This window comes from Saccopteryx bilineata, chromosome 11 (assembly GCF_036850765.1).
Source record: "Saccopteryx bilineata isolate mSacBil1 chromosome 11, mSacBil1_pri_phased_curated, whole genome shotgun sequence".
NCBI classification, from domain to species: Eukaryota; Metazoa; Chordata; class Mammalia; order Chiroptera; family Emballonuridae; genus Saccopteryx; species Saccopteryx bilineata.
Genome location: NC_089500.1, coordinates 35,264,764 through 35,278,009, shown reverse-complemented (window position 1 = coordinate 35,278,009; position 13,246 = coordinate 35,264,764). Strand labels below are relative to the sequence as shown.

At 35.7% G+C, this 13,246-nt stretch overlaps 1 protein-coding gene across 1 annotated transcript in view; it reads right to left on the bottom strand.

Moving 5' to 3' along the window:
* Window positions 1-13,246, bottom strand: part of CCDC178 (coiled-coil domain containing 178) — a 411,215-nt gene that overhangs the window by 22,219 nt on the left and 375,750 nt on the right. The window contains exon 19 of the mRNA XM_066246239.1: window positions 11,008-11,142. Within this exon, the coding sequence (XP_066102336.1) occupies window positions 11,008-11,142 (135 nt within the window). The remainder of the gene's footprint in view (window positions 1-11,007; window positions 11,143-13,246) is intronic.

Below are 13,246 nucleotides of genomic sequence, written 5' to 3'. Positions count from 1 at the left end.
AAAAATGTTGATAAATGAAGTACCTCTTTAGTTAATAAATGAAGTATCTCTTTAGTTATCCTTTGTCAGCAACATTCATTTTAATGGAAAGTGAGTTTACAGGGTTACATGATTGAACTACTGAGCCAAGTCAGTGTTGGCAAATGATGGGCTAAATTATTGATGTTACACACTAATGAATTCTGATGAGAAATAAAACACAGACATTACGTTTCAAGTGGTTCATAATTATTTTTGTACTTTAAAAGCAATTTTGTTCTTTTTCCAAATCATACTGGTTCTGTAAAACAAAAACATAGTTAGTGATTATACTAAAATTATGGAGTTTGTGGCAAAAAAAAAAATGCCCTTGCACGTTTTCATTTCTGCAAAGATAATGTTATTCACACTAGGTTTCTGATTTCCTTATATACTTCTGGGAAAAGATAATTAAATTAAATGTCTAAATTTTAAAATGAGTGTCTTTAAATAAGATAATCTGCTTTGCAACCATGGTTAGCATTTCAATAGATGTATTTATAATCTATGATATGTCTATCAACACATTTACTGGAGATGTTATTTCAGGTAATGACAACACAGAGAAAATTTTGTGAAGCAGTTTTATTTTAGTAAAGAAGTTATCTCCAAATGTATGATACAGAATAAAGTGTGGACTATTCAATGATAGACAGCTGATGAAGTCAGGGCCTGCTGGCAATACCTGAAGCAGGTTTGTAGTCAGAAAGTGACACACAGAGGGCTACACATTCCATAATGTAATGGCAGTATCTTTTCATATTTTCTTATGACATAACTGTCCCAGATTGGGACTTTAATTGTGTGGTTCTGTGACCTTTCCTTTTACTAATGAAGGGATTAGTTACTAGAGAGTTTAGACTGATTTTTAAATCAAAGGGATTAGAAGTAGAAATCATAGTAGATGAGGTGTTAGTTCAATTCAAAGATTCATTACTGACCAGTCATGAGTGTTTGGACAAGTCCCTAAGCTTCTCAACAGCTCGGTTACCAAATCCTCTAAATGGGGCAACAGGTCCTCTTTTTCTATCAAAGAGGATTGTTACAATTCATAAATCAGATATGCAGGATACAGAAACCTTGTATATCAATATAAAGTCAGTTTAGTTCTTCTATTTGCCTAGACTCTAATTCATTGAAAGTAGGTCAAAATTATTGTGGAAAATATTCCCTTTACCAACTGAGGGATATGATGCAGGGGAAAGAAATGAGAAGCGTTTTCATGTCAAGCTTTCCTCAACATGCTAGATTATTTGCCCCTTACAGTAATATATGAAGTAATAAAAATCCAAAGGTAAAATTTCTTTCATTGTGTTGGATTGAGGTAGGAGATACAGTGCAGGTTACTATAGTTCTCACTTGGTGGACACTATATAAAATTTTTAAAAAATAGGGACTTGTTTATCTTAACTCTGTAACACCTAATTCCTCCATTCAGGTTTTACTGACTTATTTTCCTCATCTTCATAATTTTTTCTTTATCCTTGGTAGATTGGCACCATTTGTGAATGACAAGGCTACTTTAAATTTTATCTGTATAGTATTTTATTAATGTTTTTTATCTTAATATCTTCCACAATATAACTATACTGTTCATTGTTCTATAATCTTGATACTTTGGGATGAAAAATCATGTGTCTGAGTTAAACTCACATCAAAGCAGCATCATTATATAATGATGATGCTAAGTTGTATGAAAAATACCTACTGGATATGCTCCATTAGACACTAATTTTCAAACTTAAAGTCCTGTCTTTGAAAAACTCCTCTCCCCCACACCTCTTACATAGCTCCTCCACTTGAAAAATGTACTGCCTGTGTAAAGCGAATTTAAAAGTAATACAGATGCTGGGTATTATTTTGTTTAAGTAAAAAAAAAATCAGAACACATAAAAATGTATATTTTCTATTAATACAATTATAAATATGCTCATTTTATTTAAACATTTAAAAAAGCAATGCATTTTGTTTTTAACATGTTATTTTACAGATTAAAAAAATTAGGTAATTTAATTGGTGAAATTTAACATTGAAAAATGCTTTATTAGCCTCCTGAATCTACATCACATTGATATATGTGTGGATGAATGTATTTTCCTCATAGATATTAATATCTGAACTGACGTTCCCTTTTATTTTCAAATATAATATTTTTAAATTATTGATTTCTAATAATTCCATCATAGTCAGAAAACACATTCTTCACTATTTCAATCTATTCAAATTTATCAGGACTTGTTTATATCCCAGTATAGGGATTCTATTTGGAAATGTTCCATATGCACATAAAATAATGTATGTTGTTGATTGGAATGCTCTATATATGCCAAATAGGTCAAATTGGTTGATAATGTTATTCAATTCTTCTATATTCTGATTGATTTTCTCTCTGTGTTTTATCAATTCCTAGAGAGAAGTACTAAAATCTCAAGCCATAATTGTGCATATTTTTGTTTCTACTTTAAGTATTTAAATATTTTTATTTGATATATAAACATGTAGGATTATTATATGTGCTTGATGAATTGATTCCTTCTCTTAATAAGATTGACCCTCTTTATCCCTAGTAATTTTCTAGTTGTGAAGTTTATTTTGTCTGATACTTATCTACCTTATCAACTTCTGCTTGGTGTTGCATGCCATGCCATTTATTTTTTTATCCTTTCACTTTTCACCTATCAGTGTCTTGTATTTACAGTGTACTATTTTTAGACAATTAAGTTTGAAACCTGTATGTTTATCTAATGTGACTATATCTTTTATTAAATTGGGGTTTTTAGTCCACTTATATTTAATATAACTTTTGACACAGTTGAAGTTTGATTTACAGAATTGATATCTTTGCTAGCTAGAGAGTTCTGGGTTATTTTCTTTTTTCAGCAGTATAAAGATATTTTATATTCTCTGGCCTCCATAGTTTCTGATGAGATGTTAGAGGTAACTTTTTATTTCTTTCCTCCTGATGCTTTTAGATTTTTATTTTTAATTTTCTTTACCTTTACTTTTCAGAAATTGACTATAATGTACTAGGTATAATTTTTATGTATATATCTTTGGGGCCTTCTTTGAAGTTATTGAATCTGTAATTCATCTTTTTTACCAAAATGACTATATTATTTTTATACCTTTTATGATTTAAGTACATTTTCCTCTGGTAGGTAATAAGTTAAGCTATAGTAATACCAGGGACTGTGGGAACCAAAGTTAGGCTGCCCCCAAGTATCCCACAATGATGTATTGATTACTTTGAAGTAAAGTTACTTGACAAGCATCTGATCCCAGAAAGGCACCCTGACCATTGTTTGTCTCCTTGGATGCAGGAAATAGATTACTATGTGAAAAGTATCCTCACTGCACCTGGGAAACATCTTTTATCACTAACACAACTCAGAGCCAAAAAGCCTGTAAAATCAGCTCCTATTGCCTCTTTTCTAACTTACTACTTTGTTCAAATTGCTCACTAAAAAAATACCCAAACTGTGCTTAACATTCCCTTGTAATGAACACTAACTTTCTTTGTCCTGTCAATTTGTCACACGTTTATTATTGCTTTGTCTAAATAATATAAAAAGGTGCCCGGTTTGATCATTTCTTTGGGCCTCATTGTATGACCTGAGCATCGTATTGTGTTTCTCCTGTACACACATATTAAATTGATTTTTCTGCAGTTAATCTAGTCTTGTGTTAATTTTATTTTTTTATTACTAGATCTGCCACAATTCTCCCCATCCTTAATAAGAAAAATACCTAAGAAGTATATGCCAAAATTTTAGCATTTGGTTGAAAAATGGTCAAGAATTATTTACTGAGTGTTCAATGCATTCCTGAAATATCGAACCTAAATTAGCCTGTTCTATGTGGCCTTAAGTAAGACTTTACTTTATCTCTTGTCTTTCAATATCTTCCTCTGAGACTATCTAATCTCAGTAACAGGGACACAGAAAATTTCTATAGTATGGTGATTAAGAGCAGGTATCCTGTAGCCAAAATACGTAATCTCTGTGTGTTTCAGTTTCCTTTTCTATAAAATGAGGACACTATTATAACATCTCTAGTGTTCTTTGAGAAGTGAATTAAAATGTATAAAGCACTGATAACAATGCCTGACAAATACTAAGTACTAAATAAATGCCTTGTTAAAGAGAGAAAAGAAAATCAGGGAACAATGTTTATTCCATAGCCCTGCAGTCACTTTCCCAATCTCTCATAATTCCTCTGCTTAGAAGTGCTCCCCTATTTCCATTTCCTCTGTACAATGTTGCTCTTCCTCTACATATCTTCAGTTACTCATTCTTGTAAGCCTGTTTTAAGTCTCATTTCTTTTAGAAAAGTATTACCCTGAATTCAGGCCAAAATAATTCTCTCCACTTCCTGGCCAACCATAAAGTTTACTGTCTATTCCTGGTAACACGTCATTACATAACTAATCTCTAATATTTTGTATTTTTACCTCCTCATTTCTAATATTCCTTATCTTGCATTTTTCTTCTCTAATAGTATCAAATTAGTTGTCATTTTCTCTGTATACTACGCACTATGATGTTTATTAACATATCTTCATTCCAGCCATTTTTTCTTTCTATCATGCCCTGCCCACTTCCGGTGATGATGTCCTCTCACCTTTCAAGATTTAGTTTAAGAATTATCCTCATTAGAGACTGACCTGTAGTGGCGCCGTGCATAAAAGCATTGACCTGGAATGCTGAGATCTCCAGTTCGAAACCCTGGGCTTGCCTGGTCAAGGCACATGTGGGAGTTGATTCCTGCTCCTCCCCCCTTCTCTTTTTCACTATCACTCTCTCCTCCCTCTCTCCCCTCTCTAAAATGAATAAATAAAATCTTTAATAAAATAAAATAAAATAAAAATTTTAAAAAAAAACCCTGGCCGGTTGGCTCAGCAGTAGAGCGTTGGCCTGGCGTGCAGAAGTCCGGGGTTCGATTCCTGGCCAGGGCACACAGGAGAAGCGCCCATCTGCTTCTCCACCCCTCCCCCTCTCCTTCCTCTCTGTCTCTCTCTTCCCCTCCTGCAGCGAGGCTCCATTGGAGCAAAGATGGCCCGGGCGCTGGGGATGGCTCCTTGGCCTCTGCCCCAGGTGCTAGAGTGGCTCTGGTTGCGGCAGAGCGACGCCCTGGAGGGGCAGAGCATCGCCCCCTGGTGGGCAGAGCGTCGCCCCCTGGTGGGCGTGCCAGGTGGATCCTGGTCGGGCACATGCGGGAGTCTGTCTATCTCTCCCTGTTTCCAGCTTCAGAAAAATACAAAAAAAAAAAATTTTTTTTTAAAAGAATTATCCTCCTTAGAAAACTGACCTGATATTTGCAGGTCAGGCTAAGTGCCCTTCTTGCCATCATTAACATTTACATATAATATAGGGTGGGTCAAAAGTAGGTTTACAGTTTTGAATACAGGGAGCATAGATTTTATTCTTATAGTATTATTTATTAATTACTACTTTATTTCTCATATGAACAACTGTAACATACTTTTGCCCCACCCTGTATTGTTTCTGCTTCCTAAGATTTCAAGCCCTCTGAAAACAAAGATTACATTTTTCCCCTTTGGACTCCAGTGTCTAAAAAAAATACCTTTTACATAGTAGGCACCCACTCCCGTAATGTGTCTTGAAATTACTTGATACTGTTCAATTTAACAGTAAACTGTTCAAGGTCAAAGATCATTATGTATATTATATTCTTTCTGTTAGTATTCAGTAAGTACAGAGTGAAATTGGTTTCAATATGTTATGATAATTTACATTTCCCTCATCAATCAAAATGGAATTCTAAAGGTATACTTTACCAAGGAAAGATAACAAAATAATCAGTCTCAAAGGTATGATATAGAAGAAGTGAATTTGTTAGTTTTCTTTCACTCACAATTTTTGGCTCTGAATTGACTTTTGGCAATAGGCATTTTAATCTTAGCTCTAGTCAGCCTTGGATGAGGGTGGAAGGCTGATTCTACAATGAATAGAAGATGTTGGTTAAAATGTGGCTCATTTATTTGATGTTTTTATTTACAACATTTGTTTAATTCTTCTTTTGGTTTATGTGTTTATGCATCCAATAAAGATTGAGGCAATAATCATTAAAATATTTAAAGTTAACCAATCATTTCTTTTATTACATTCATTATACAATTAGAGGTACACATACTATGCATAGTTTCTTCACTTCCCAAGAGTTTAAAACAATATCAGATGTGGAGTTGCAAGTTCCTGAGGGTGAAAAGACTGGAAACTATAAATGATGCCATGATTAATTAATTTTGGTAACAATTTGGTGTGTTTTCGGAATTTAATTAATATAGCTTTTTGATATGTTTTGCTACCCAGTGTCATAAGATCTTGACCCCAAACTGCAAATAATTTTCTTTTTTTTTTTTTTTTGTATTTTTCCAAAGCTGGAAACGGGGAGAGACAGACAGACTCCCACATGCGCCCGACCGGGATCCACCCGGCACGCCCACCAGGGGGTGATGCTCTGCCCACCAGGGGGCGATGCTCTGCCCCTCCAGGGCATCGCTCTGTTGCGACCAGAGCCACTCTAGCGCCTGGGGCAGAGGCCAAGGAGCCATCCCCAGCGCCCGGGCCATCTTTGCTCCAATGGAGCCTTGCTGCAGGAGGGGAAGAGAGAGACAGAGAGGAAGGAGAGGGGGAGGGGTGGAGAAGCAGATGGGCGCTTCTCCTGTGTGCCCTGGCCAGGAATCGAACCCGGGACCCCTTGCACGCCAGGCCGACGCTCTACCACTGAGCCAACCGGCCAGGGCTCAAATAATTTTCTTTTACAAAAAATATCAGAGGTATTCTTGTGGATATTTATCTTCCAAATGCATTATAATCACCTCATCAAGCTTCACTGAAAAACTTTGTCAGGATTTTGTGATTCTTTTGAAATTATGTAGTTTTAGATGTTGAGAATTAACAAAATTGGCATCTTCCCAATATGTATAATATTCTCATTTCTGAGAATGGTATATATTTACTTTTATTTAGGTCTTTGCTTGTATCTTTTCAATATTGCTTAGTAGCTCTCTCCAAAAGGACTGAGCTAACTTTTCATTCAGTTTATTTTCAGGAACTATATATTCAGGTTGCCATTTTATTATTCATCCCAATAAAAACCTTCAGTGTTTCAATTATTTTAAATTAAGACTCTATTTTAGAAATTCATATTGACTATGTGAAGAATATTTTATTAAAATTAGTTAAATCATGTCTACGGCCATATCACCCTGAACGTGCCCAACCTTGTCTAAAATTAAATCATTTCATATTAATATTTTACTATATTAAATGTTACAATATTATAATACATGACCTCCCAATGGAAAACATAGGAAAGTTTAGAACCAGATATTTTTTAAAGGCTTGCACATGGCAAGATGCTGAGAATTATACTTTCACATTTTTATTAAAAGCCAAAATTTAAATATTCTAAATTGAAGCTATCTGCAGCAGAATCCACTTAGTTATGCTCCTCAAATCTCCAAATACAATCATGACTTGCTCCTGTCTGGCCAGGCAATGGCACAGTGGGAAGAGCATCAAACTGGGACACAGAGAACTTAGGTATGAAACCCCAAAGTCTCTTGCTTGAGCATGGGCTCATCTGGCTTGAGCGTGGGCTCACCAGCTTGAGCGCAGGGTTGCTGGCTTGAGCGTGGGATCATAGACATTACTCCATGGTCGCTGGCTTGAGCTCAAAAGTTGCTGGCTTAAAGCCCTAGGTTGCTGGCTTGAACACAGGGTCACTAGCTCTGCTGCAGCAGCCCCCAGCCCCATGAAGGCACATATGAGAAAACAATCAATAAAAAACTAAGGAGACTAAGGAGCCACAGTGAAGAGTTGATTCTTCTTATCTTTCTCCCTTCCTGTGTCTCTATCTGCCCCTCTCTCTGTCTCTGTCACACAAAAAAATAAAAAGGATTTGCTCCTGAGTCTCTAGATGAGCAGTAGAAATTTCTTATCAATGCTGTCTTATTTCTACCTCTCCATTTCTATTGTTACATAACAACCATAAAAATAAGTAATTTTTTTTTTTTTTCATTTTTCTGAAGCTGGAAACGGGGAGAGACAGTCAGACAGACTCCTGCATGCGCCCGACCGGGATCCACCCGGCACGCCCACCAGGGGCGACGCTCTGCCCACCAGGGGGCGATAATCTGCCCATCCTGGGCGTCAGAGCCACTCTAGCGCCTGGGGCAGAGGCCACAGAGCCATCCCCAGCGCCCGGCCCATCTTTGCTCCAATGGAGCCTTGGCTGCGGGAGCGGAAGAGAGAGACAGAGAGGAAAGCGCGGCGGAGGGGTGGAGAAGCAAATGGGCGCTTCTCCTGTGCCCTGGCCGGGAATCGAACCCGGGTCCTCTGCACGCTAGGCCGACGGAAAAAAAAATAAGTAATTTAAAAACAAATATGGTAAAGAATTTATTGGTGCATTTCTAATAAAAAATTAGAATAAGGATCATTTCTACTGACATTTTAAATGTCTCAAAATATACCCTAAATCACAATGAGAATTTATCATTTGTAAGATTTTTTAGAATGTTTACATTCAGGTAGAAATATGGAATTTTTCTAAAATAATAATTACAATACACAGATTACCTTTGATTATTTAAGAGGAAATCACAGATTATACCCAATTCATAATTTTTATTGTGTATATATTAACACTTTTATATTTACCTGACTTAAAAAATACTGTAGTTGTAGTTTAGTACAAAATTGTATATGAATTTTTATTACACCAATACATTTTAAGCTATGGCATTTTTAAAAACTTTAAATTTCTCCCATTATTTAAAAATTTTTGTTATCCATCATTAATAGAACCCTTATATGAAGTATACTGCTCAAAAAACTTAGGGGATATTCAGAAAGAAATACAAATGGCCAACAGATATATGAAAAGATGCTCTTCTTCTTTAGTTATTAGAGAAATGCAAATCAAAACTGCAATGAGATACCACCTCACACCTGTTAGATTAGCTATTATTAACAAGACAGGTAATAGCAAATGTTGGAAAGGCTGTGGAGAAAAAGGAACCCTCATACACTGTTGGTGGGAATGTAAAGTAGTATAACCATTATGGAAGAAAGTATGATGGTTCCTCAAAAAACTGAAAATAGAACTACCTTATGACCTAGCAATCCCTCTACTGGGTATATACTCCAAAAACTCAGAAACATTGTTACGTAAAGACACATACAGCCCCATGTTTATTGCAGCATTGTTCACAGTGGCCAGGATATGGAAACAACCAAAAAGCCCATCAATAGATGACTGGATAAAGAAGATATGGCACATATACACTATGGAATACTACTCAACCATAAGAAATGATGACATCGGATCATTTACAGCAAAATGGTGGAATCTTGATAACATTATACGAAGTGAAATAAGTAAATCAGAAAAAACTAGGAATTGCATTATTCCATACGTAGGTGGGACATAAAAGTGAGACTAAGAGACATTGATAAGAGTGTGGTGGTTACGGGGGAAGGGGGAAGAGGGAGAGGGAAAGGGGGGAGGGGCACAAAGAAAACTAGATAGAAGATGACAGAGGACAATCTGACTTTGGGTGATGGGTATGCAACATAATTGAACGACAAGATAACCTGGATATGTTATCTTTGAATATATGTATCCTGATTTATTGATGTCGCCCCATTAAAAAAATAAAATTATTAAAAAAAACTTAGGGGATATTTCAAACTGAATATGAAGAGAAAAAAATTATTTGTTAATTAAATAAAGAACATCAGAAAAGCAAATGACAAGTCAAAGAAAGTTGTTCAATTATGCAAATGAGATGCAAATCCAACTTTTATTTCATTGGTGAAAATGCACTATATAAAAGGCTAAAAGTACTGGAGTATCTGCAAGTTCCCTGATCCCCTAATTTTTGTGAGCCGTTTATATATTATATATATACTTATATAAAGTATATCTATATATCTATATCTAAAGGGATATATCTATATATATACTTCTATATATATTTGGGGCTATATTCAGAAGGAAACAGCAAAACTAGCCACCAGAAAAATAAAATTTGAAATAGCTTTGGAAGTGCTTTACAAAATTCTTTTATTTGTCATAAAAGCATTATGTTGTGTACATGTAATTAAAATATTTAGAAAATAATTTGGTATGTTTAGGTTCGGCATGCATTTTTAATTCTGTAAGATAATGAAAATGCTGTAAGTTTTAAAGGCATGTATCATTGTTTTTTTTTTTTAATACAACAGCTACTTCTAGTTTTTGCTTTCTAATAGAACAAGGTGGTGTGTTTCCCTTTGGGAGATCATGTTTTGTAACATTGTAACATTTCATACAGTATAATCTTATTTTGAAAAGACTTAAGTAATTTTAATATAATCGTCTGCACATAATCAATATGGGTTTCTAAAAAGGATCAGTCTTAATTTAAGACAATTTATTCACTGAAAGTTTTTACTGGGATGAATAGTAAAATTTCACAAGTATCTGGAACCACATTTACATTCTAATCCCACATTGCTTATTTTTCTCATAAAGTTATCTCCAAACCTGCTTAGGTGGACAAGCCCCTTGCAAAATGGAAGGGGAAAGAAAACAGTTAAACAAAATACACACGAGTATCATTTTCACTGCAGTAGGTTTCACACAAAGGAACACAAGGCAACTGTTGACAGTATCCTTTAAACAGCCGAATGCCATCTGCAAAGCCTGAAGATTTGAAAACATATATTTATACCAAATGTATTTATAAAAAACTATTCCGAGGTTTGTGAGAAATAAATTCAATTTCCTTTTCCCCCCTAAGTATGCATGGCATATATGCTAACTTACTGAATTCATCCTTCATGCGATTCAGTTTATTAAAGAGGTTAAAAATTTATAAAACTCTGATGGGATATGGTTTTAATGCTTCATCACACTACCCATCATTTGCTTTTCGATCTAGATCACAATGATCTTTCCTACTTCCCTGCAATCACCTACCTGCACAGCTAATATTTTCTGAATGCTCTCTTGAGAGTCTGTCTGGAACTTGGCCAGCCTCACCCGGGTGTAGAGGACCACCAGTTTGAAGTACTTCTGCCACAACTTGTGTATCCTTCTTTGCAGCTGACAGAGCTAAAGGGAAGAGGGAGGGGGGAAAAACACAAGTCAGAGCAGGAGAGGAAATTAATGGCAGTGTTCAAGAAGAATGATGGAGGGAAATATAGAAAGCAGTCAATAGCCCATTCTGCACTGTACGGACCTGACAGGAATTTCACAGTCTCTTGATTTTTCAGCCCACTCATGTGCATTCATCAGAAACCAGTCACATCTGGCTGCCAGGATGGGGGGTTAATTTTCTCTAAATGCCTCAGCAGTTTTGTTCTAGCTGAGGCAAACTCTGTGACTGCAAAGCTGATGAGTAAAATATTTCTACTTCACCCAGTTTAACTCAAAACCGATAGCCTCAGGACATATTGAACCTTTCTTTTTAAAAAAAACCTTTTAAAGCTGTTTTGAATGGCACATCAGGTCAAGTCAAAGTTTAAAAATGCAACTTTAAGACTTTGATGGACAACATTGCGTATTTTTTTCCTCATAAAGCTTACCATTGCTTGGCAATGTGTGCTTTAGAGCATGACAAAACTAAAGAGAATTAACTTAGCCATCAACTGCTGAGGGAGAACAATAACAGGGAAGAAATTTCCAGCTAGAACTCCCTATTAATCTACCTCCCTCTGACTATGTGACATGGAAACATCTCCCTGCACCAAACTACAGTGGATGCAATGCTCAGTCATGACATGCTGAATACTGAATCTCTACAGAAAGAAGAAAGACTTCTCCTATGGGGCATGCTATACCTTTTGGAAGTTTAATACAAAATCAACCAAAAAAAAAAAACAGTAGGAGTTTACTCAAGACAATGTACATTTATCTCTCAACAGTTAGAATAGTCACACCATATAGAAATGACATAATTAGGTTATTTTCAAAGACATAAATGTCATACAAATTAATGGTAAAATCCACACTAAAAATTTTATATATAATATATTCTATCATTGAAAACTTGTTTGAATTTTGATAATGTGGAAATTGCTTATGTTGATTTCTTCAGTGTGTTTTGTAGAATAAATAAACACAAAACTTTTCATATCAAACATCTCTTTATAGCAGAATAAACCATGTCACAAAATATAGCTATTTTATGTTGAGGATACAAGAATAAAGTAAAGCCTTACTATATCTAGCTCAAAGGGTAAAACTGGGTGACACTGTAGAAAAATAGGGTGAAATAAAATATATTTGTTATTTACTGTATCTGAGAAAAGAAGTGTTCATAGATGTGATTTTAAAAATAGGCCTTTCAATTCATTTGTTATTCCTTCCTTTAAAAAGTAAAGTAGAGTTCCTGTCCCCTTAAGTGTGGGCTGGACTTAGTACTTTTCTTGTCAAGATCAGAATATAGCAGAAGTAACAGTATGCAACTTTCAAAACACACAATCACATTCACACTCACATACTCACACCCCCACACAATGATGGCTTCTTTCCTGGGCTTTCTTTCCCTCTAATTCTTTCAGATCATTTGAGCTGGAGGGAGCCAGCTCCCATGCTGTGTGAACAGCTCTGTGGAAGAACCCACATAGAGAGGAAATGAAGCATTTTTTGGACAACAGTCCTGTGAATCATCTCTGGAGCAGATTCTCCAGCTTCTTCAGATGACTGCCACCTTGACCAACAACTGGATTGCAACCTTGTGGCAGACCCTAAATTAAATCCACCCAGATAAGCAGCTCTGTATTTTTGTAATTGAATTTATTGGGATGACATTGGTTTCCAAAACAGTACAGGCTTTAAGTGCACAACTCAATAAACCACCATCCGCCCCACTTCATCATGTGCCCTCTGCCCCTAGCAACAACTACTTTTGTTCCCATTTCCTCCACCTTTTCCCAGCTCCACCTAAGCCCCCACCTACCTCCTTTCCCTCTGGCCATCACTACAGCTCCCTATTCTTGACCTTGGGAAACTTTGTGAGAAAATAAACATGTGTTGGTTTTAAGCTTTTTAAGTTTGGGCAACCAGTTTATGCAGCAAGATTTAACAATAGATTCTAAACTCTCTTCTCTTTTCTCTTTGCCTAGCAAGAAAATAATTCATCCTCCATATTCTCTGACTAGAGAGTAAAAAGTGCTCTCCTAATTCACTGTTTGGTTTAAGACTGAAACTGAAA